Source organism: Heterodontus francisci, chromosome 48 (genome assembly GCF_036365525.1).
Source record: "Heterodontus francisci isolate sHetFra1 chromosome 48, sHetFra1.hap1, whole genome shotgun sequence".
Lineage (NCBI taxonomy): Eukaryota > Metazoa > Chordata > Chondrichthyes > Heterodontiformes > Heterodontidae > Heterodontus > Heterodontus francisci.
Window position 1 is genome coordinate 9,655,778 of NC_090418.1, and position 24,771 is coordinate 9,680,548.

General features: G+C 55.5%; 1 protein-coding gene across 3 annotated transcripts in view; it reads left to right on the plus strand.

Annotated features, from left to right (window-relative positions):
- Window positions 1–24,771, plus strand: part of LOC137357334 (polyamine-transporting ATPase 13A3-like) — a 69,716-nt gene that overhangs the window by 981 nt on the left and 43,964 nt on the right. For 2 of the 3 annotated variants that reach the window (XM_068023586.1, XM_068023589.1), the window contains exons 2-7: window positions 7,289–7,373; window positions 11,406–11,499; window positions 11,827–12,000; window positions 12,385–12,570; window positions 13,405–13,556; window positions 14,965–15,034. In XM_068023586.1, the coding sequence (XP_067879687.1) occupies window positions 11,449–11,499; window positions 11,827–12,000; window positions 12,385–12,570; window positions 13,405–13,556; window positions 14,965–15,034 (633 nt within the window). In that variant the 5' untranslated portion in view covers window positions 7,289–7,373; window positions 11,406–11,448. The remainder of the gene's footprint in view (window positions 1–7,288; window positions 7,374–11,405; window positions 11,500–11,826; window positions 12,001–12,384; window positions 12,571–13,404; window positions 13,557–14,964; window positions 15,035–24,771) is intronic. The other variant, XM_068023588.1, reaches the window with a different exon arrangement.

Consider the following 24,771-nt stretch of genomic DNA (forward strand, 5'->3'; position numbering starts at 1 on the left):
CCCCCCCCGGTCCTCCCGATCCCCCCCCCCCCCGGTCCTCCCGATCCCCCCCCCGGTCCTCCCGATCCCCCCCCGGTCCTCCCGATCCCCCCCCCGGTCCTCCCGATCCCCCCCTCTCCCCGGTCCTCCCGATCCCCCCCCCCCCTGGTCCTCCCGATCCCCCCCCCTCCCCGGTCCTCCCGATTCCCCCCCCCCCGGTCCTCCCGATCCCCCCCCCCCCCCGGTCCTCCCGATCCCCCCCCCCCCCCGGTCCTCCCGATCCCCCCCCCTCCCCGGTCCTCCCGATCCCCCCGGGTGGGAAATGACCCACGCACATCGGTGAAGGGACCATGACTCACCAACGTCAGGGTTCAAATTTCTGAGTGCTTGCCTTCAGTGGGTGCACTGGTCTGGCACTGGTGTTTGGAGGGGAGGGGAGGGGAGGGGGGGGCGCACAGAAGGAGACCAATCCATTTGGAGGAAAATAAATTGCATTTCTATAGCGCCTTCTGAGACCTAGGGACACCCCAGAGCACTTTACAACCCCTGAAGTGCTTTTTGAAGTGTTGTAATTTGGAAAATGTGCCAATTTGTGCACAGCAAGCTCCCGCAAACAGCAATGTGATAATGACCAGAATTTTTTTAAGTGATGTTGATTGAGGGATTAATATTGGTCCCAGGACACCAGGGAGAACTCCCTTGCTTTTCTTGGAAATAATGCCTTGGGATTAATGAGTCCCATTTCCCTGCACTTTCCCTCCATGTCCCCGAAACTTTTTCTTTTTGACGCATTTCCCCACTTGCCTTTCAGAAGCTGTTCTGGAGTCTGCTTCCTGCATTGTTTCTGCTCGGGCATTTCATGTCCTAATATGCCGTTTTTTTTGAAAAAAAATGTCCAAATCTCTCTTTGTTCTTTTAACAGCCATTTTCAATTGATTCCCTATAGTTACCAACTAATGATCAATTAAATAGTTTTGATGTGACGAGTTAATTGCTTGTTGGATTTTATGTTGGCTTTTCCTATAGTGCGTTGGGTTTTCACTGTGCACTTCTTTTACATCTGGTGTGCCTGTCACACTCCAATGTGTCATGTGGTTCCGTGGTAATCCTCTTGCCTCTGACTCAGAGCGTCATGGGTTCAGATTCCGCTCTCAGGAGTGGCAGTACTGAGGGGGCACTGCGCTGCCGGAGGCACTGTCTTGCTGATGTCAAACCCAGAGTCACAGTTTGTAAGAAAATGCAGGCAACTTCTTCCCAGTGTCCTGGTCCTGGTCCAATAGTTAACCCTTGACCAGCATCACTAAAACATTGGATCTGGCCATTATCGCAGTGCTGTTTGTGGGATCTTGCTGTGTGAAAACTGGCTGCCGTGTTTCCTACAGCGACTACACCTTCAAAAAGCATTTCAATGGCTGCAAAGCACTTTGGGTCATCCCGAGGTGGTGAAAGGTGCTATATAAATGCAAGGTTGGGATTTTCAGTAAAAGTGGTGGGGGTGCTGGTGGTGGGTGGAAGCCAAGGAGCTTAGATTATCCTAAGCAGGCAGGAGCTGGTGGGATGGTGGCGAGGTGGTACCAGAGACACTGCAGTTTGCCTCGGCATTCCTGGGCTCGGGAGGAGGAAGGGGAGGGGTGCTGGTAATACCATTCAGTAACCCCCCCCCCGCCAGAAGACGCTGGGGACAAGCCCCAGTTTAATTTCAACTGTGATGCCACTTGCAGTGGAACAGCCAGCCAGCCGTCACCGTCTGAGCTCACGTGTGGCAAACGCCTGGCAAGGAAGCAGATTTCCGCGGGGCAGAGTGGAGAGGACTTCCAGAACCCCCCCCCCCCCCCTGCTGTGAAACAAACCCCCTAACTCCCTTTCTCGGGGTGTGGTCCTCTCGACTCTCTCCCCTTCCCCACTTGCTTGCACTTTTGTTGCGACAGCACTGGTGAATACAGCAGCCGCTTGCCCGCCTTGTGTTCTTGTCGCTGTCGTAGAAAGCCAACTGTAATTTTGCATTCAGGTAGTTAAGTCTGATGATTGTGTCAGGAGTAGCAGAGTATGTCGCTGTGATGCAGATAATAAACTTTTTTTATAAAAAAAAAGACCACAAGCAATGCGCCTGCACACAAATCAAGCTTCAGTTTTGGAGAATTGATAAAAACGGCAGCGTGTTCCCACGGAAGTGGTTGCAGGAAGGGGCTTTTCTCTAAAGGCCTTATTGTAGTACAGGGCTGGCCACTGTGTACATTGTTTGGGCACCTCCTGTAATTGTGCTGTGCCACAAGACTGTGTGGTGGCTGCTTGCTGCTGGCTTTTGGTTTGAGCGAGCAAACTGGGGAGCAACACTTGAGACCGACCGAATCCGTAGGTCCTTCTGGGTGCCTTTCAGGAGCCGACTTGGGGACTGACGCCCTAAGCCAAGCAGGTGTGTTGCAGTAATCCTGTTTGGTGCTTCTGAACTGGGCGGTTGGCGGCGGTTTTGCTTATCTGTTTCTCCTGAAGTGCTGATCCGTGTGGCCTTGGCGTCCGGCCCAGATGTCCGCCAGGCAGGGGTGAGCGTTAATCGACAGGGGGAAGCATCGCAGCCCGGGTTCGCCGCATTCTTTTGGCGCCTTTCACAACCTCGGGGCGCGTCACAGCCGATGAAGTACGTTTTGGAAGTGAAGTCGCAGCCAGTTTGCACGCAGCAAGCTCCTGCAGCGTGACCATGACCAGATAGTTTTTGTTTGTAAAGTCGAGGGATAAATATTGGCCAGGACACCGGGGCGCGCTCCCCCCAGCCCCCGGGGTACTGTACTGTGGAGTAAAGGCTACCCCCATTATGACATACTTGCGATTAGCCCCGTGAGATTCTGATATATTTCATATGGTAATCCCTTACTGTCAGGTCTGACCTTGCTGTCGAGTGTTAGTGCATAAGCAAAATTTGGATCTAAATTGCAAATTATGTTCTTGTAGAGTTCCCCTTGCCGAAGCTCATTAGATGTTCCTTTCGGGACCAGCTGTCTAATTTTATACAAACGTACATCATCAGGAGGGCTGTGTTGAATTGATTGCTTTTGTCCTATTAACCTATTCCGGTAACAGTGGGTTTTCTCTGCACTTTTGTATTGATAATGGAAGGTTCCAGAGGGAGACGCACCAAGTTAGCTGTCTGTTGGACCCGCTCCAGGAACTTGTGAACGGAACCCAGGCTGGCACTCCCAGTGTCAGAACTGAGGGAGTGCTGCACTGTTGGAGGTGCTGTCTTTTGGGTGAGAGGTTTAACAGCGGTGCTGCTTGTCTCCGGGAGAGAGTGTAAGAGACCTCGTAGCCACTATTTCAACAAAGTGCAGTGGAGTTCTCCCCAGTGCCCTGGGTTGATAGTTACACCTCAATCAACATATGGTCGGCACAGACTCGGTGGGCCGAAGGGCCTGTTTCAGTGCTGTATCTCTAAACTAAACTAAACTAAACTAAACTAACATCACTAAAAAAGCAGGTTATCTGGTCATCATTATGTTGCTGTTTGTGGCAGCTTGCAGTGCACAGATTGACCACCACATTACAACAGTGACTGTACTTCATTTGCTATAAAGTGCTTTTGAATGTCCTGAGATCATGACAGGCACTATAGATACACAAGTTTGTTTATTTCCCCTCTCTCCCTCTTCTCTTTCTTTCTTTCTTTGTCTTTTTTTCCCACAGTCTCTCGCTTTTCCGTTCTCTTCTGTAACGGATGTGGAGAACCATCTGCTTGTTTTGAAGTGTGAGATCACTGTAGGAATCCTGGTATCGGGGTTTAGCGTGTAAAGACACAAATGACCTATTGGGAGCAGCTGCTGATGCTTCCTTTATGCTTCTGAGAGTCACACTTTTTAAATTTGTTCATGGGATGTGGGCGTCGCTGGCTAGGCCCGCATTTGTTGCCCAACCTAATTGCCCTTGAGAAGGTGAGCTGCCTTCTTGAACCGCCACAGTCCGTGTGGTGTGGATACACCCACAGTGCTGTTAGGAAGGGAGTTCCAGGATTTGACCCAGCGACAGTGAAGGAACGGCCATCTAGTTCCAAGTCAGGATGGTGTGTGGTTTGGAGGGGAACTTGCAGGTGGTGGTGTTCCCATGCGTCTGCTGCCCTTGTCCTTCTAGGTGGTAGAGGTCACGGGTTTGGAAGGTGCTGTCGAAGGAGCCTTGGTGAGTTGCTGCTCAGTGCATCTTATAGATGGTACACACTGCTGCCACTGTGCGTCGGTGGTGGAGGGAGTGAATGTTTGTGGGTGGGGTGCTTATCATGTGGGCTGCTTTGTCCTGGATGGTGTCGAGCTTCTTGAGTGTTGTTGGAGCTGCACCCATCCAGGCAAGTGGAGAGTATTCCATCACACTCCTGACTTCTGCCTTGTAGATGGTGGACAGGCTTTGGGGAGTCAGGAGGTGGGTTACTCACCGCAGAATTCCCAGCCTCTGACCTGCTCTTGCAGCCACGGTATTTATGTGGCTGGTCCAGTTCAGTTTCTGGTCAATAGTAACAGCCAGGATGGTGATGGTGAGGGATTCAACAATGGTAATGTCGTTGAACATCAGGGGAGATGGTTAGATTCTGTCTTGTTGGAGATGCCTGGCACTTGTGTGGCATGAATTTTACTTGCCGCTTATCAGCCCAAGCCTGAATGTTATCCAGGTCTGGCCTCATGCGGGCACGGACTGCTTAATGATCTGAGGTTATGCGAATGGTACTGAACATTGTGCAATTATCAGCGAACGTCCTCTTTCTGACCTTGTGATGGAAGGATGGGCATTTATTTATGCCTCATCCAACCCCTGCCCCTATTCTGGTGTATTCCTCTGTACCTCTGTGTTCAGCACACATGACTGCCTGTGTAACTACCTACAGTCAGTGCAGGCTTTTGCCTTTTAACTGTGCCTCCTGCAATTACTGTCAATAGAAATTTATCCCTGTAACTACAGTCAATGCAAATGCCTGTCTGTGCATTGCACCCATAGCCAGTCTGAACTGCAGTCAGTATACAGGCAACCAGTCTGTATCCATAGCCCTCGAACTGTATTTGCTGCAGACACCTGTCAGCAGCTGTGCCTGTAACTACAGTTGATGCAGGCACCTTTCTCATTAGAACTGTAGCTGTGTGCTCATACCAGCAGCCAGAGTCGACACCAGTCCGTAACTTCAATTGTGGCTGCGGGCGGTGCCCACGCCAGCTGGTGGCTACAATTGGTGCCCGGACGTCGTTGTAAAATGCAAATGGGAACTAGAAATTAAGCAGCAAAGGGAATGACATAATTACAAGTTTGCAGGGTGACTATAAAAGGGAGCGGACTCATGAATCAGACGGAGACTGCGAGACGCTGAGCCTGTAATCACTGGCTGTTAGAGATGTTCGGGTTATGCTGCTCCCTTGCGCTGCGCTGGTGAGCGGCTCTGCTCCGGGTTGACTCCGACCTGGACTTTTTCCCCACTCGGTCAATCTGCAGGTTAGAGAGCAGAATTAGCAGTTCAACGCAGGCACTTGTAATAGCGAGCAGTTTGCACTTAGCTTTCAACACACTCCCTCCTTAAGTGTAATGCTGCATTTCTCCCCCCAAAACCCCCTGCCTGGCCCCTCCTCTCAGCAGGTGTAATTCTCCGCCCTGCCCCCCCAGTGAGATGACAACAGATTCAACATGGAGGGTGTGTAGAGTGAACCCTCACTTTCACAAACACATACCAGCGCATTGACCTGGGGTAGAGACCAGGGTGTGCCCTGGGCGGTGGACCCAGGAGAAGGGGAGGGGTGAATGGTTGAGGACCTGGGGGTGAACATGATGTGTGGTTGTGCTGCTGGGATGGGTAAAGCATCAGGCGTTGACCTCAGTGAGGGGGAGGTATGTTCATGGCATAACTGAGGCCTTCTCTGGTGTGGTGAGGTTGAGGGGGGGGCGCTGTGCGGAGATTGTCACAATCCTATTTTAGAATATTTTGGGGGTGCAAACAGCCACAATCGGCTGATCGCATTGGGATTTCGGTGCGAGGGGCCCTCAAATACTGATGAACCCACCCCCAGGAGTGTCGTAAAGGAGGAGAGAGAGAGGCGGAGAGGTTTAGGGAGGGAATTCCAGAGGTTAAGGCCCAGGCAGCTGAAGGCACAGCTGTCAGCGGTGGAGCAGTTAAAATCGGGGATGCGCAAGAGGCCGGAATTGGAGGAGCGCAGAGATCTCGGAGGGTTGTTGGACTGGAGCAGGTTACAGAGATAGGGAGGGGTGAGGTGTCAGGTGTAATACTGAGGGAGTGCTGCAGTGCTGGAGGTGGAAGAAGAGCAGTTGGGGTGGGGGGGGGGGTGGGGGGGAGTTCTCCCCGCTATCCTAGCCAATATTTATCCCTCAACCAATATCACTAGTAAAAACAGATCATCTGGTTATTGTCACATTGCTGCTTGTGGGATCTTGCTCTGCGCGAATTGGCTGCCACATTTCCGACATTACCGTACTTCAGAAGTATTTCATTGGCTGTTCAACGCTTTGGGGTGGTGAAAGGCGCTATATAAATGCAAAAGTCTTTCTCACCTGCATTGACTAAGTTCCAGGTGGTGGTTACTACTCCCCTCCCCCCTCTTACCCCCACTACCCACCATCCTGTCCCTTGCCACCTGGCGTCAGAATCCGTATTTATTCCTGGGCCGCGAGGCCTCGTGTGATCGAACAGCCCCAAGGTACCTGGGACCCAGCAGAGCCCACATCCCCCTGCAACAATGGCTGCTATTGGGAGAGGCGGATAGGGAGGGGAACATGGGAGATTGATTTGGAAATTATTCCTGCGAAAGGAGGAACAGTACTCTTTGACATGGATGTGCCAGGAAGTGAGTAATGATGTCAGGAGTTAACAGGCAGGCGCCCAATGACCTGTCGGCTTGAGCAGTTATACAAATAACAGCTGAGGTTTGGCATGGCCACGTTCTATTTATAGCCAAGGCACCCTGCCTGTTGGCTTCGAGGCCAGTTTTGATAACTAGGTTGGTAAACTGAGAGAACTTTTCACAGCTGACATGATGCAGGAATGTGGCGCAAAATGGTTGACTTTACGCTGGGAGCTTGCACAAAATGGCCAACCTTTTACGCATAAAATGGCTGACTTACCAGTGGGAGCCATCGCAAAATGGTCAAGCTTGTGGAGGCAGCTCACCCAAAATTGCCGACTTTATGCAGGTAGCTAGCTGGAGATGTTGACACCCCTACAGCCAAGCTGAAGCCAGTGGGCCGAGAGGTCGGATTTATTAACAGTCTTGCTTCTCTCTCTCTCTCTCTTTCTCTTCCCCCCCCCCCCCCCCCCGCCCCCTCCCCCACAACTCCACAGGCAATCCTTCGATCGAGCCCTCAAGAAAGGGTCTGGGACGTGCAGTGGCAGCATTTCAGCTGACATAGAGACCGGAACCGAGGGGGTGAGTCCTTGATTGGTGAGACTGAAGTTAGGGTGAAGAGGGTGTAGGGGTTTATGTGAGTCTCTCCGGTTCTGGCACCGTGCCCTGGGACATCTAAAGGGAAGAAAATTTGCAGGGCTACTGGGGAGTGGGGCTAGCCGAGTTGTTCTTGCGGAGAGCCAGCACAGACATGAAGGGCCGAATGGCCTCCTCCTGTGCTGTAACCATTCTGTGATTCCATCTGTGAAGCCCAGTGCTAACGGTTAACCAGAAGCTGTTAGTGGGCAAGAGGGTGAAGTAATTCGAGTGTCAGAGGAAGGCCTGTGGCTTTTGCCTTGTCTACGCTTTAAATTAACGGGCCTGTGGGTTCCTACGGTTTTGTTCCAAATTTTCCTCTGTCCACTCGCACCACCGCCTCCCGCCGTGTTGGGGTAGAATTTTACTCATGCTGCACTTTACCTAATGGTGAAGCTGTCCAAACAAAAGGGTCATTGCCACTGACGCACTTGCCCTTCCTTCCGGGCGTGCACGTGCACGCACACAGTTGTGTCCCTGTGTGAGGGGCGGTCAGAGGATGGGGTTCGCCTCTTTTAGGTTATCGTTGTGGGGGGGGGGGGGGAAACGGGGATGTGTCTTCCCCCTCCCCTTCCCTCTCCTTCTGAATGCCCCCGGTACCAAACCTCAGTTGGCAATACGCTGGGGGTCCTGAGAGTCGCTCGGAATCGCGGCAGGCGAAGGGTCACTGCTCTAGCCGGTTACGGGATGGTTTTGGCCAATTTGTGGCCCTTTGTTCATAGCCTGGGCACTGAGTCAGTTACTCATAAGCAGACATTAATGCTGATTGCTTCTACGCATCAGTCACCAGGAACCTTTTTAGTCAGAATTACTTTATTTATAACAGTTTCTGCGAAAAGATTCTTGTTTATTTCATTATCTCTTGTGCTGCCAATGCCTACTCCCTACCTCAGCTTCTCGCGCTCTCCAACTTGCATCCTCTTTTTGTCTTTAATTCTCCTTCTTTCCTAGAATCATATGGCACAGAAGGAGGCTATTCAGCCCATCGTGCCTGTGCTGGCTCTCTGAAATACCTAACCAGTTAGTCCCACTCCCCCACTCCTTTTCCCTTATAGCCCTGCCAGTATTTATCCAGTTCCCCTTTTGAAAGTTACTATTGAATCTGCTTCCACTGCCCTTTCAGGCAGCGAGTTCCAGATCAAAGCAACCTGGTGCATTTTAAAAATAAAGCTCCTCATCTCCATTCTGGTTCTCTTGCCATTTAGCTTAAATCTGTGTCCCTCTGGTTACCGACCCTCCTGTCAGTGGAAACAGTTTCTCCGTATTTGATGCTGCCTGAGCTGTTGAGTATTTCCAGCATTTTTTGTTTTTATTTCTGTATTCCAGCATTCCGCGGTATTTTGCTTTTTGCCTCCTTATTTACTCTTGCCCATGTGCACTGAGCTACTCAATTCACGCTCGTCCATCTCCTTTGTGCGTCCCCCGCTCACTGTCTCTCATCATTCACGCTCACTCGCACTCTGCTCACTTCCCCCCACCTCCCCAGATCTTTCTTTCTTTCTTTCCCTGATGCTACGCGCCTCCTCTGTGCCCACGCCGTCCCTTGCTCTAAATTAAAACCAGTTGCTGTTTGACTCTAACTCTCCTCTGCTCCCTCTGCTTCAGCCCAGACCCCAGCAATTATTTCATGCTTGCTCTGAACGGCCATTGAAATGGTCTCTTTGTTGACGCCCTTCAAGTCCTGCGGGCACACGTCGGCAAGAACGGCATTTGTTGCCCCATCCTCAGCCGTGGGAACAGCCGGGTTTGTTCTCCTTAGAACAAAGGAGACTGAGAGGGGGGGGGATTTAATAGAAGTGTACATGATTATGACGGGCTTAAATAAGTTAGACAACAAAAAACTGTTCCCATTAACAGATGGCACAAGGTCTAGGGGAAGCTAATTGAAAGTTTTCGGCGAAAGATACAGGGGGGATGTGAGGAAGCACTTTTTTTACGCAGCGGGTGGTAATGACCTGGAACTCGCTGCCCGCGAGGGTGGTGGAAGCGGAGACAATCAATGACTTCAAGAGGAAGTTGGATGAGAAATAGACTTGCAGGGCTACGGGGATCGAGTGGGGGAGTGGGACTGATGACATAGCTCTGTGGCGACTGGCATGGACTCAATGGGCCAAATGGCCTCTTTCTGTGCCGTAAATGATTCTATGCCCTGAGATGGCTGCGGTGGGACTTCTGACTGGCTTACTGGGCCACTCCGCAGGGCAATTAATAGTCAACCACATTAGTGTGGGGTTTGAGTCATGTGATCAAGAATCAGGCTGGCAGGTTTTCCTCCCTAAAAGACATCAGTGAGTCAGTAGGGTTTTTGTGACAGTTTATAAGCTGCATGCTCGCTTTTACCGATACCGGATTTCCATTTCTCTTTGAGAAAGCCAAACTCTAGTTTTAATCCTGCCACAGTGGGATTTGAACCCAGGCTCTCAGGGTCACCAGTTCAGTAACATAACCACTGCACCATCATACGCTCTTGGGCTATGTTATTCCCTGTTAGCAGCTTGTGAGCCGGGCCTGCTCTTGACATCCAGCTCAACAACAGAAAGACGGCTCCAAGTCCCATGCTGCCAGGTATCCGCCTGCGATCTGTGACAAAATGTCCCCCCTCCCGCACGTCAGTTGGAATCTCCACACCAGCCGTTGCCAAATCCCCTTCAAAACATGGTCAGTGACCCCACTCTGGGTTACGGTGACATTGAAAGTGTGGAATCAGACAAAGATGCCACGCCTGTGCTCGCACACACACTCTTGCCTATGCCTCACACCCCCCCCCCAGCCACAGCCCTCACTCGCACTCTCACCCACACCCCACACACTGATGCGCCACACGTGGAGACAGACACAGTTTCCCATTGGCTATTAGCACATGAAATATCCATCTTTTAAAAAAAAAAAATTTAAATTCTGCTTCTCTCTCCCTCTCTCTCTCCATCCACCAATGATGATCTTAACTTGATGCCCTCTAGTGACCGACTCATTGGCCAATGGAAATAGTTTCTCATCTGTGCGTACAAGCAGAAATCGTGGCTCTTCATAAATTAGTGTGATATAAAATTCCAGGGAGCACCTGTGGTTCACCATCCCATTCCACAGTCACAGCCAGCGAGACCGAGGCCATTGGCACAAACAGTAATTAGGGAGGAGGCACTTGCTGCAGGGAATACAGCTTATCGATCAGTCAGTAATCCTGAAATTCACAACCCTAGTGAACCCCAAACTGGAAAGTGTCATAGTAGGAGCAGGAGTAGGCCATTCGGCCCCTCCAGCCCATTCTGCCATTCAGTCAGAACATGGCTGATCTACACCTCCACTCTATTTAGCCGCCTTCGCTCCATATTCCTTAACACTTCTTACCTAATAAAAATCTATCGCTTTTAGTTTTGAAATTTTCAACTGACCTGCCCAGCACCACAGCATTTTTTTTGAGGGGGGAGAGAGTTCCAGATTTACACTTCCCTTTGTGTGAAGTAGTGCTTCCTGACATCACCCCTGAACGGTCTGGCTCTAATTTCAAAGTTATGGCCCCTCGTTCTGGTGTCGTTTCCCCCCACCCCCCTCCACCAGAGGAAATAGTTCCTCTCTGTCAACCCTATCAAATAATTTTAAACGCCGCGATTTGATCACCTCAGCCTTTTAAGAGGCTCCAAGTCTGTTCGACCAGGCCTCATAATTTAGCTGTTTAGCCTCCAGCATTCTTCTAGTGAATCTGCACTGCACTCACTTCAAGGCCAGTCAGAGAGACTCCACGGTGTCTGTCTGCACCACCCCTTGGTTTGTTGGAGTTGTGGGGGGTGGGGTGACTGCACTGTTTGCCCCCCCACACACACATTGGAATATGCTGGCTGTTGGAATGTGGAATGGCTGGTTGTTCCTCCCATTCAGAGATCATGGGACAGTCCCTTGTGGCCCTCGGTGTCTCGGGTACCTCCCCCCCCCTCCCCCCTCCAACTTGCTGTGAGCTGATAACTTGCATTGTTGCTGCAGGGCTGCATCGGTGGGGCCGCAGAGTGGTGCGTCACAGGGACAAATGGAAAGAACGGAGAAGAAGTACCTCAATGCGGAGTGCGAGGATGAGATGGTGAGTTGAGGATTCTCCCGATGCCCTGGGCGTTTCTCTGGCAGGGGAGCTGGCAGAGAGGAGAGGGTGGGAAAAGGAAGTGGACTGCCAGCATTGGGGGGTGCAGGGTGGGGAGACTGCTGGGCTGGGCTGGGGAATTGTGAGATCAGGGTTAGGGGTGGAGAGTTGCCGAGACTAGTGTGAAGGGTGGGGAGGGAGTGGGGAATGAGTTTAGGTGGGGAGATGGGTGGGGGGGGGGGAATGGGGAGGGTCAGGATCAGTGTCAAATTGGGTCAGGGTCAGTCCTGACCGTATTCTGCTGAGCTTCTTTGTTCTGTCTTTCCACAGGAAGTGGTGGGTTACCAGCCGTGCTGGTGGAAGCTGGGCCTGGTGGGCGCGGGGGCCGTGTGTAGCGGCGGGCTGCTCCTCCTCTTTCTCTACTGGATGCCGGAGTGGAGCGTCAAGTGGATGTGCAAGGAGGTGTCGCTCAAAGAGGCCACGGTGCTCTTACTTTGGACCACGGTAAGCAACCAGCGGCTGGGCCCCGCGGCCGTGTGAGAGGGAAAAAGTTGTGAACGGCTCTCCTTTCTGATCTCTCGCTTCTGAAACAATAATGTTCAGGCCAACATTTATCCCTCAGTCAACTTAATTAAAATATGATCTGGTCATTATCACATTGCTGTTTGTGGGAGCTTGCTGTGAGCAAATTGGCTGCTGCCTGAAGACCGGATTGGACTTGGGTGCCACCTACAGCTGGTCAGTGGTACTGCTTTCCTATCGCAGCAATGGGGAATCTCCTGACACCGAGAGGAGCAAGTGCTGCAACCCCTTGAACCCTAGAAGGGGATTTGCGGCATCGGCGGGGCCGAGGGACGGGTATTACTTTTAACATCTATTTAACCGCAGGATGAGTTCCACACGTGCTACAGGGTCAGAGTGCACAGCATGGAGGCTCCGGGATACGATCCCCTGGACGTGCTGTTTCCCAGCGGTGACAAGGAGGCCGCGTACAGTCCGACCACCCTCGTGATCGAGCACCTGGGGTGCGAGAAGGATCTGTTACCCAAAGCTCCAGCCGTGGAAGAAGTTCAGGTCAGATTGAGGGGTTTTGTTTTCCTGTCCCTCTACTTACGATGACTTGGTTTCCCTGCAGGAAACGTGTCTTGCAGTGGCTGTGATACAGCGGGACTGGTATAACCGTAATCAGCTCCATCCTGCATTATAGCTGCACTCTGCGATACAGTGGGGTCTGGAACCGACAGGAGTATTCTTCCTGCTGTCCAGCTTCACACGTACACAGTCAGTCAGGCCTCACGATGCCTAGAACAACACAAATACACATGTCCTTCCTCCCCGCAGTCACGTAATCTCCTAGGAGAGGTAAAATAACAGAGACAAACGCAGGGCCAATAAGGGGGTGGGAGCGGTGAGTGGGAAATATTCTGGGATATTCCTCCCTGGACAGGAGGTCACACAAACTTAGTGTTCTTCCTCTGATCCGTGTGCATCTGAACCCTTTGCTCTTGTTTCACCTAAACTGTCTCCACAACCCCCTCCTGTCGGACAAACTCGGGAGAGGGGGAAACCCACTCCTGTCGGACAAACTCGGGAGAGGGGGAGCTTAACCAGGGTTTCTGCTGCGCATTGCAACATGGTGATTCCCCCTGTGGTGGGTGTGTTGTGGGCGGGTTGGGGGGGCGGGCGGGGTTTAGGGATGGGATGCACCCCATGGTGGAATTGCACACCGACACTCGCCTGCCAAGGCTGCGAAGGGAGCCACTCGGATGAGGGGCCGAGTGCCTTCAGGGTGCGGTGGGAGGAATGGTGAAGGCGAAAGGCTGGGGAAAGGCCACGCACTGACCCCACCACCTCTCCCACACCCCCAACCGCCGACCTTGATTTTTATCTCCCCTCTTCACCAACCAGGTTCGATACTTCGTCCACCGAAACATCAAGTACGTGTGGAGCCCACGCGGGCAGGCGTTCCGCAGACTGGCCACGCTAGAGGAGGGGATCCCGTGCTCGGCGCTCCACGCCTGTCGCAGCAGCAGGCTGCCCGCCACCAGCAAGGACTATCGGTACGGGTCTGTGCGGCGGGAGGGGCTCTCGGCCCTGGGGATTGGGCTGGGCATGGCGGGTTGGCGGTGTTGCAGCTGGAATGTTCACTGTGCAACAACAACTTCCATTTCTATAGCACCTTTAATACAATAAAATGTCCCAAGGTGCCTCACAACAGCCATGATCCAACAACATTTGACACCAAGCCACATAAGGAGATATTAGGGGCAGGCGATCAAACGCTTGGTCAAAGAGTTCGGTTTTAAGAAGCATCTTAAAGGAGGAGAGAGAGGCGGAGAGGTTTAGGGAGGGAATTCCAGAGCTTGGGGCCCCAGGCAGCTGAATACAGGGCCACCAATGGTGGAGCGATTGAAATCGGGAATGCGGAAGAGGCCAGGATTAGAGGAGCGCAGAGATCTCAAAGGGTTGTGGGGTTGGAGAGGATTGCGGCGATAGGGAGGGGCGAGGCCATGGAGGGATTTGAAAACAAGAATGAGAATTTTAAAACTAAGGTGTCGGTTGACTGGGAGCCAGTGAAGGTCAGTGAGCGCAGGCAGTGATGGGTGAACGGGACTTGGTGTGAGTTAGGACACAGGGCTGCAGAGTTTTGGATGAGCTTGAGTTTACAGAGGGTGGAAGTGGGAGACCAGCTAGGAGTGCATTGGAATAGTCAAGTCTAGAGGTAATAAAGGCATGGATGAGGGTTTCAGCAGCAGATGAGCTGAGACAGGGGTGAGGTCGGGCAATGTTATGGAGGTGGAAATAGGCGATCTTAGTAATGGCGCGGATATGGGGTTGGAAGCTCATCTCAGGGTCAAATAGGATGGGGGCCAAGGATGGATCCTTGGGGGTCATCAGGGGTTAAGGTGCTGGAATGGAAAGAGAAGCCATTGCAAGTGATTGTCTGGCTGCAACTGGATAGGTAAGGATGGAAGCGGGTGAGAGCAGTCCCACCCAGATGGATGACAGTGGAGAGGTGTTGGGGGAGGAAGGTGTGGTCAGCCATGTCAAGGGCTGCAGACAGGCCAAGAAGGACGAGGAGGGAAAGTTTACCTTTGTCACCACCACACAGGGTATCATTCGTGACTTCGATCAGAGGTGTTTCGGTATTGTGGCAGGGACAGAAACCTGATTGGAGGGATTTAAGCATGGAGTTCTGGGAAAGACGGGCATGGATTTGGGAGGCGACCACACGTTCAAGGACTTTGGAGAGGAAGGAGAGGTTGGAGTTGGGTGGCAGTTTGCAAGGATGGTGGGGTTCAAGGATGGCGGGGCAGATTGTTCACTCTGGTGGAGGGTTGGAGAGTTCATTCTGGGCGGGAGGGTGGGTTGTTCTCTCTGGGTGAGGCGGGTGCGGTACTGGTGGGGTGTTTTTCTCTGTGAAGGCGTTGGTTTGCCTCCAAGCTCACAATTGTTCTCCCTCTGCAGCAAACTCTTTTACGGAGAGAATCATATTGATGTGAAAGTGCCTTCCATCCCCTGGCTCCTGGTGAAGGAGGTAAGGGTCTGGGAAAATGAGATCTTGCCCCCTTTTATCCAGTCGCCCTGTTAAACACTGGACACACAGCCGGCCAGTTAGCACAATGCAGGAGAGGGGGAGAGCGAGAGGCGACGTCCTGTTGCAGCCAATGCCGTTTCAGTTGACGAGTCTCTGAATGGCGGGTGGACAAATGTAATCACTGTCTGACATTCCCCCTGTTCACACACACCACCTCACACAAGGGTCGCTGTGGGAAGGAGTCGATGAGCTTAGGATGGGAGGGCTGATCACAGCCTGAATCCGAGGCAGGCAGTAAATAAAAAGAGAAAGTGCTGGAAATACTCAGCGGGACTGGCAGCATTTGGACCTGTCTGGGGGTGTTTGATGGGACAGTGCAGAGGGAGCTTTACTCTGTTTCTAACCCGATTTTTAAAGGGAGCTTTACTCTTTATCTAACCATTTTTTTTTTTTTTTTTTTCACAAGGTGACCTTTATACCCCAGGCCCCTTTTATATTTTTCATGTCAAGGGGGCCTTTATCCCTCAGGCCCCCTTTATGTACATATTTACAGTTTTAAAATAACTTTATTAAAACAGATAAATAAACAAAAAACTCAAATTAAAATGCCATTCTCGGCGTCGACGATGCACTCCAGTCCCTGCGGTGCCCACCGGTCGCGGAAGGCCTCAAGCGTACCGGCGGACACCGCATGCTCCTTTTCCAGGGACACCCGGGCGCGAACGTAACCGCGGAAGAGGGGCAGGCAATCGGGGAGGACGGAACCCCCGACGGCCCGCAACCTGGACCTGTGAATTGCCACCTTGGCCAGGCCCAGGAGCAGACCGACGAGGAGATCCTCCTCCCGGCCCAAGCCCCTCCGCACCGGGTGCCCAAAGATCAGGAGCGTGGGACTGAAGTGCAGCCAGAATTTGAGGAGCAGCCCCTTCAGATACTCAAATAGGGGCTGCAACCTCGCACACTCCGTATAAATGTGGAACACGGACTCGTCCAGGCCGCAGAAAGTACAGCTGGCCTGGGAGTCCGTGAACCTACTTAAAAGCCTATTGCACGGGACTGCTCTGTGCAGCACCCTCCACCCCAGGTCCCCGATGTAAAGGGGGAAGACTCCCGCGTAGAGAGACCTCCATCGGGGTTTCCCCTCGCCGCCAGTTGGCAACGCGGACCGCCAGGGCGTGTCCGGCCGGCTGACGAGGGCGAGGAAGTGGAAAGTGTGCAGGAGCAGCCCGTACAGGAAACCCCTCCGCGCTGATTGGAATGGCACGGAGGGCATTCCCGAGAGGCGGCTCGGGTTGTGCGGGACCGGCTCCCGAGGAGGGTTTCGGGGCCTGGGTCCGATGAGCAGTTCCGGCCCAGCGGGGGTCAGCTCGGCCGGGATCGCTCCGCACTCCCGAGCCCCCTCGCCACCCGCAGTGAGGGGCGTCCCGGGGGTTTCGGCTACTCCTCCACCCGCCGGACCGTCCCCGGAGTCGGCCGCCCGGACAGCCGAGGCGCTCTCCTCCGCCGGCGGGGGAGCGCCCTGACTGGAGGCGACCATGTTCCAGACTCGGAAAAGATCCCGGTAAAAGACAGGCAACTCCCTCAGAGTGGCGCGGCTAACGGACTCCACCGGGAGCTGCGTGTCGTCTTGAAGGCAGTGACACTGGCGGAAAAAATACGTCGCCAGCGCACACCATCTGGGAGGACGCTCGACGTACAGGTATCTCTGCAGGGTCCGAAGGCGGAGAGTCGCAGCCTGGGTGCGGACGCACACCAGCGACTGACCGCCCTCCTCGATCGGGAGACTCAGGACCGCGGCAGAGACCCAGTGTTTCCTCTTGCCCCAGAAGAAATCGACGAGTTTCTTCTGGATCTTGGTGGCAAATACAGGGGGCGGGGCCAAAGTGACCAACCGGTACCACAGCATGGAGGCCACCAGTTGGTTTATGACCAACGCTCGGCCCCTGTAGGAAAGCACTCGGAGCAGTCCTGTCCAGCGCCCCAGCCGAGCGGTGACTTTCGCCTCCAACTCCTGCCAGTTTGCCGGCCAGGCTTCCTCAGCGGGGCTAAGGTGGACTCCCAGATAGAGGAGGTGCGTGGTGCTCCACGCAAAAGGTGTCATCTCCTCCGGCAGGGAGTCCACCCGCCACTGACCAACCAGGAGTCCGGAACATTTCTCCCAATTGATCCTCGCGGAGGACGCGGCAGAAAAGGTCTGCTGGCAGTCGCGCATCCTCCGCGAGTCAACGGGATCTGTGATTGCGAGGAGCACGTCGTCGGCGTAAGCCGAGAGGACGACCCGCATGGCCGGCTCGCGCAGAGCCAATCCCGTCAACCTCCTGCGAAGCAGGCACAGGAAGGGCTCCACGCAGATGGTATACAGTTGGCCGGACATGGGGCACCCCTGACGCACTCCTCTCCCAAATCGAAGGGGCGCCGTCAAGGACCCGTTAACTTTGACTAGACACTCTGCGGCGGCGTATAAAAGTCGGACCCGGGCCACGAAATGCGGCCCGAGTCCGAAAGCGCGCAGAGTCCCGAAAAGGTAATCGTGATCCACCCTGTCGAACGCCTTCTCCTGATCGAGGGAGAGAAAGGCGACCGACTGACCAGTCCTCTGGGAAAGATGGATCAGGTCCCGGACCAGGTGGATGTTGTCCTGGATGGACCGGCCCGGGACCGTGTAGGACTGGTCGGGGTGGATCATGTGGGCCAGCACGGAGCCCAGGCGGGTAGACATAGCCCGGGCAAAGATCTTATAATCCGTGCTGAGGAGGGAGACCGGACGCCAGTTTTTAAGCAGGCGGAGATCGCCCCTCTTCGGCAGCAGGACGATGACCGCCCTGCGCCACGAGAGGGGCATCTCCCCGGTCGCCAGGCTTTCCCCCAGGACCCGCGCGTAATCGTCCCCCAGGACGTCCCAGAACGCCCTGAGGAACTCCACGGTCAACCCATCCAGCCCTGGGGATTTGCCCCTCGAGAGCTGGTGGAGGGCGCCAGTCAGCTCCGCCAACGTGAGCGGAGCCTCCAATCCTTCGGCGCCCTCCGGGCTGACCTGCGGCAGGTCCTCCCACAAAACTCTGCGCGCATCCTCGCTGGACGGATCCGGAGAGAACAACGCACTGTAATACGTCCGGACCAGGAGGCCCATTCCCTCCGGATCCGTGATGGAGGATCCGTCGTCGGCCAGCAGCTCGACGAGCTGCTTACGGACCCCCCGCCATTTTTCCAGCGAGTAGAAGAAGGGTGAGGCGCGGTCCAAATCTTCCAGGATCTGGATCCGCGACCTCACGTACGCGCCTCGGGACCCTATGAGCTGCAGGTTCCTCAGCGCGCCCTTCTTCTCTTTGTACGCCTGCCACAGGGCCGGGTCCGCGACGGCATGACCGAGGCGGGATTCCAAGTCGAGCACCTCCCTCTCAAGGCGCCCGACCTCGGCTTCCCGCCTCTTGGTCGACCCCTTCGCGTACTCCTGACAGAAGACGCGGATGTGAGTCTTGCCCACATCCCACCATAGCCTCAAGGAGGGGAAGCCCCCCTGCTTCCTTCTCCAGTCGGCCCAGAATCGACAGAACGAGTCCCGAAATCGCACGTCCTCCAGCAGCCGGTTGTTAAAGTGCCAGTACGCGGACCCCGCCCGCGTGCGGAGCGGAGTGAACTCCGCCCACACCAGGCGGTGGTCCGAGCACGGCACCAGCCGCATGGAGGCCGCCGAGACGCGGGAGACGTACGCCTGCGAAATGTAGAGGCGGTCGATTCGCGACCCCCCTCCTCCAGACCTCCACGTGAAGGCGCTGGAGTCGGGATGGAGATTCCGCCAGACGTCCACCAAGTTAAGGGAGCTGATCAGTCCCCTCAACTTCTCCACCGACGCTTGGCCGCGCTGGGGACCGGAGCGATCCCCCACCTCGAGGGTGCAGTTAAAATCCCCCCCGAGGATGATGCACTCGCCGCTATCGATGGAGCTCAAGAGAGCGGACACTTCTTCAAAGAAGCGCGCTTGCAAAGCGCCGGGCCTGGGCGCGTACACGTTCACAAAGTGGAGCGGCACGCTACCCAGGCGAACGGCGAGGTGGAGCAAGCGGCCCGGCACTAGCTCCTTGACCCCCAAGATCTCCGGCTGAAAAGTCGGGGCCAACAAGATAGCCACCCCACTAGAAATAGGGGTGAGGTGACTCATGTAGACCCCACCCTGCCACTCCAGGAGCCAGGTGGCTTCGTCTCCCGGAACGGTGTGGGTTTCCTGCAGAAAGCTCACCGCGTATCTCCCTTCCCTGAGGACTGAGAGATTGTGAAATCTGCGGTGAGCCCCTCTGCTGCCATTGATGTTGAGGCTGGCTATGGTTATCTTCATGTCAAAGGTACGTAAAACCCGTCACCAACAGCTCACTGTGAGGAGGGAGTGGAAGTGCACCTGGCCCTCCACTCCCCCAGCAACCCATTGAGGAACACATTAAAACGGCGCCTCTCAACCAGTTTCACGTCCGCGCGCTTGCCCGCTATCTTAAGGGCGGCACGGACGGACTGGATGATCAGCGCCAGATTCGACCAACGGTCGAGGGCCAGCTGAACTTTATTGCGGCAACCTCTGCAAGCCGCGAGGAAATCCCGGAGTTCCGCCGTGGGGATGAGAGGAGATTCGGTGGGAGGCACGAGGGACTCCACCACCTCACTGGCGATGGAATCAAGATCATCCTCCGTGCCCCGCACCGAATCCCCATCCTCCTCCGGGTCGTCACCGCCAGCGGCCGACACATCCACCACACACTGTGGGGCGGACGTCCCGGCCGCGCCAGCTGGTCCCGCCTCCGTCACGATCCCACCCCCAGGATCGATGGCGGAGGAGTCCTCTCTGGGTTCTATTGTGAAACTGGAGCCTGTAGGCACCAGCGGTTCAGGACCCCCCTCCACCTCCATCCCCAGGCCAATGACTGGGCCAGGGGAGACAGAAGTTCCGGACTCCGGGAAACCAGCCGGAGCCGAGACTGGAGGCGGCGAGAGGAGGCCATCTCCCGCTCCGCCAGCACCCACAGGCCCAGCAGATGGGGCAGCATTCTCAGTTATAACTGGGTCGGGTGTCTCCTGGTTGGTGGTGGACTCCGGCTGGGAGGCCCGGCCCTCTGGGGCCTCGCCCTCCCCTTCATTCAGGACACCCGACCCAGTAGCAGTGGCGGAATGGGCGGTTTCCCCAGGCTCCCCCACCACAAGCAGGGCCCCACTTACTCCTTCAGGAGGGGCCTCACGTACCGGGGCCATCCCCTCCCCTCCATCCTGAGGAATAGGGAGCACCTGCCCGGACTTTGCAGCCTTGGTGGTGGCGGTAGGGGGCACCTGAGGACCAGAAACAGGAGGCAGCTCCCCTCCAACAGATGGGCCCTGCACCTCAGGGCCCTGTGTTATTTCTGTGGAGGGGTGCCTTCTCCTCTTTTTCGCACTTGGGCGCGGAGACTCAGAGACCTCCATGTCATCAGAGGCCTCCGCCTCCGCACCCTTTTTTCCTTTTTTAGTCACCCTGGGCCTGAGCCCAGCCCTGGGACAGGTGGATTCCATGGGAATGGGCTTTGGGCTGAGCTCAGGCTCGGGTTGAGTCAAAGTGTCCAGGGGACGCGCCTCACGATGTTTCTTTTTTCCCCGCGTCTTCCTTCCGCTCGGACGGACACTCCCCTCCCCGCCAGAGGCTGTGAAAACCACAGCCTCCGGAACCGACTGAGCGGTGTCTGTTGGATGTGCGGGGGGAGTGGGAGGAGGTGCTGTGGAACCACTCTGGGCCGCCGAGGTGGAGCTGGCGGCCGGGAGGTTGGGGCAGTTCTTACGAACATGCCCCACCCCCTTGCAGATGTGGCACCGCGCCCCGTCCGAGGTCCAAAAGACGCGGTAGGCCGTCCCCTGGAACTCCACATTAAATTGGCCCTCCGTGTCCTCCTCCCGCGCCAGCTGCATAAATAACTGGCGGCGGAAGGAGTAGACATGTTGGAGGCTGTGCTCCCGAAGACCAAGCCGGACTGGGGTGATCCCCGACCTCACCTCCCCCAGATGGTGCAGGTGGGGGAGGAGGAGCTCACTGGGAATGAAGGGTGGGACGTTGGACAACATTATCCGATGCGCAGTGGCCCCCAGAGGGTCCACTGGCAGGAAGGTCCCCCCCACAGTGAGCCCTTTACTCAGGGCCAGGGACACCGCCCGCTCGGTCTTCAAAAAGAACACAGCCTTCCCATACATCTTTGAGGCCGCAACAATGGCCGAGGGGCCGACAACCACGGCCATTGCCTTAACGCAGGCCTCAATAGACATGTTGGGGTGGGGATAGCTCTTCACCCCATGGCTGCATGTCAATAATTTAAAGGGTGACGGGGCCACGTGGGCAGCCACAGAAGCTGCAGCTGCGTAGGTAGTAGAGGGCCCCGCCACCGGTGATGAAGGGCTTGCCATGGGTCCAAGAGCTAAACCCACCCCAAATTGTGGACTTGCACACTAAATAACAGATTCACAGAAAAATTTGAAAAGACAAACAAACAAACAACAGGTTAGTGGAGAGGCTGAGGTAAGAGAGGAGAGGCAAAGGCAGGCTGGAAGGGATGACTTGCTTTCTGGAGGTGGTGCTCACAGTACACTTAAAACAGTCTTTGAAGTTGGTCTTCCGGTCTTCTGGTTGGGGGAGTCGTCTTCACCTGGGTCAGCTGAAGCTGCCCAGGCACTATCTATCCCCTTCCGTCTGTTTAGCTGGGCAGCTTCAGCTGACCCAGGTTTGGCAATTGGGGTGGGGAGGGAGCTTCCCTGTGTGCTTTTGCAGCAGCACAGACTCCTGTTGAATTGGCAGCCCCACCCCTTGTTGTTCCAGCCACTTGTTCCTCCCCCAACAGTCCAAAGTAAATTACTGGTGTTCAGCACCCACCTCCAGACAAAGCCTTGTTTCCACAAAATGTCCCTTTCTTCTCTTTAATGGAGACTGTTGTTGGAGTTTTCCTCTGCTTGTTGGTAGCTGCTCTCCCTTGCTCAGTGCAGCTCCTCTCTCCACCTCTGCAACCTCCAACTGCCACCAGCACTGTCAGCTGCACCTCGTTGATGCACTCAGGCTCCCAAATCAGTGGGCAGCCAATCCCAGTGCTGTACCTGTCCTGGGAGTGTTTGATGGGGGACAGTGTAGAGGGAGATTTACTCTGTATCTAACCCCCGTTTTTTTTTTTCTTTTTTTTTTCACATCGAGGGGGCTTTTATTCCTCAGGCCCCCTTTATATACATATTTACAGTTTTAAAATAACTTTATTAAAACCAGACAAAGAAACAAAAAACTCAAATTAAAATGCCATTCTCTGCGTCGACGATGCACTCCAGTCCCTGCAGTGCCCACCGGTCGCGGAAGGCCTCAAGCGTACCGGCGGACACCGCATGCTCCTTCTCCAGGGACACCCGGGCGCGAACGTAACCGCGGAAGAGGGGCAGGCAATCGGGGAGGACGGAACCCCCGACGGCTCGCAACCTGGACCTGTGAATTGCCACCTTGGCCAGGCCCAGGAGCAGACCGACGAGGAGATCCTCCTCCCGGCCCAAGCCCCTCCGCACCGGGTGCCCAAAGATCAGGAGCGTGGGACTGAAGTGCAGCCAGAATTTGAGGAGCAGCCCCTTCGGATACTCAAAGAGGGGCTGCAACCTCGCACACTCCGTGTAAACGTGGAACACGGACTCGTCCAGGCCGCAGAAAGTACAGGAGGCCTGGGAGTCCGTGAACCTACTTAAAAGTCTATTGCACGGGACTGCTCTGTGCAGCACCCTCCATCCCAAGTCCCCGATGTAAAGGGGGAAGACTCCCGCGTAGAGAGACCTCCATCGGGGTTTCCCCTCGCCGCCAGATGGCAACGCGGACCGCCAAGGCGTGTCCGGCCGGCTGACGAGGGCGAGGAAGTGGAGAGTGTGCAGGAGCAGCCCGTACAGGAAACCCCTCCGCGCCGATTGGAATGGCACGGAGGGCATTTCCAAGAAGCGGCTCGGGTTGTGCGGGACCGGCTCCCGAGGAGGGTTTCGGGGCCTGGGTCCGATGAGCAGTTCCGGCCGAGCGGCGGTCAGCTCGGCCGGGATCGCTCCGCACTCCCGAGCCCCCTCGCCACCCGCAGTGAGGGGCGTCCCGGGGGTTTCGGCTACTCCTCCGCCCGCCGGACCGTCCCCGGAGTCGGCCGCCCGGACAGCCGAGGCGCTCTCCTCCGCCGGCGGGGGAGCGCTCTGACTGGAGGCGACCATGTTCCAGACTCGGAATTGATCCCGGTAAAAGACAGGCAACTCCCTCAGAGAGGCGCGGCTAACGGACTCCACCGGGATCTGCGTGTCGTCTTGAAGGCAGTGACACTGGCGTAAAAAATACGTCGCCAGCGCACACCATCTGGGAGGACGCTCGACGTACAGGTATCTCTGCAGGGTCCGAAGGCGGAGAGTCGCAGCCTGGGTGCGGATGCACACCAGCGACTGGCCGCCCTCCTTGATCGGGAGACTCAGGACCGCGGCAGAGACCCAGTGTTTCCTCTTGCCCCAGAAGAAATCGACGAATTTCTTCTGGATCTTGTTTGCAAATGCAAACCAGTTGGTTTTTGACCAGCGTTCGGCCCCTGTAGGAAAGCACTCGGAGCAGTCCTGTCCAGCGCCCCAGCCGAGCGGTGACTTTCGCCTCCAACTCCTGCCAGTTTGCCGGCCAGGCTTCCTCAGCGGGGTTAAGGTGGACTCCCAGATAGAGGAGGTGCGTGGTGCTCCACGCAAAAGGTGTCATCTCCTCCGGCAGGGAGTCCACCTGCCACTGACCCACCAGGAGTCCGGAACATTTCTCCCAATTGATCCTCGCGGAGGACGCGGCAGAAAAGGTCTGCTGGCAGTCGCGCATCCTCCGCAAGTCAACGGGATCTGTGATTTCAAAGAGCACGTCGTCGGCGTAAGCCGAGAGGACGACCCGCATGGCCGGCTCGCGCAGAGCCAATCCCGTCAACCTCCTGCGAAGCAGGCACAGGAAGGGCTCCACGCAGATGGTATACAATTGGCCGGACATGGGGCATCCCTGACGCACACCTCTCCCAAAGCGAAGGGGCGCCGTCAAGGACCCGTTAACACTCTGCGGCGGCGTATAAAAGTCGGACACGGGCCACGAAATGCGGCCCGAGTCCGAAAGCGCGCAGAGTCCCGAAAAGGTATTCGTGATCCACCCTGTCGAACACCTTCTCCTGATCGAGGGAAAGGCAACCGACTGACCAGTCCTCTGGGAAAGATGGATCAGGTCCCGGACCAGGTGGATGTTGTCCTGGATGGACCGGCCCGGGACCGTGTAGGACTGGTCGGGGTGGATCATGTGGGCCAGCACGGAGCCCAAGCGGGTAGACATAGCCCGGGCAAAGATCTTATAATGCGTGCTGAGGAGGGAGACCAGACGCCAGTTTTTAAGCAGGCGGAGATCGCCCTTCTTCGGCAGCAGGACGATGACCGCCCTGCGCCACGAGAGGGGCATCGCCCCGGTCGCCAGGCTTTCCCCCAGGACCCGCGCGTAATCGTCCCCCAGGACGTCCCAGAACGCCCTGAGAAACTTCACGGTCAACCCATCCAGCCCTGGGGATTTGCCCCTTGAGAGCTAGTGGAGGGCGCCAGTCAGCTCCGCCAACGTGAGCGGAGCCTCCAATCCTTCGGCGCCCTCCGGGCTGACCTGCTGCAGGTCCTCCCACAAAACTCTGCGCGCATCCTCGCTGTACGGATCCGGAGAGAACAACGCACTGTAATAAGTACGGACCAGG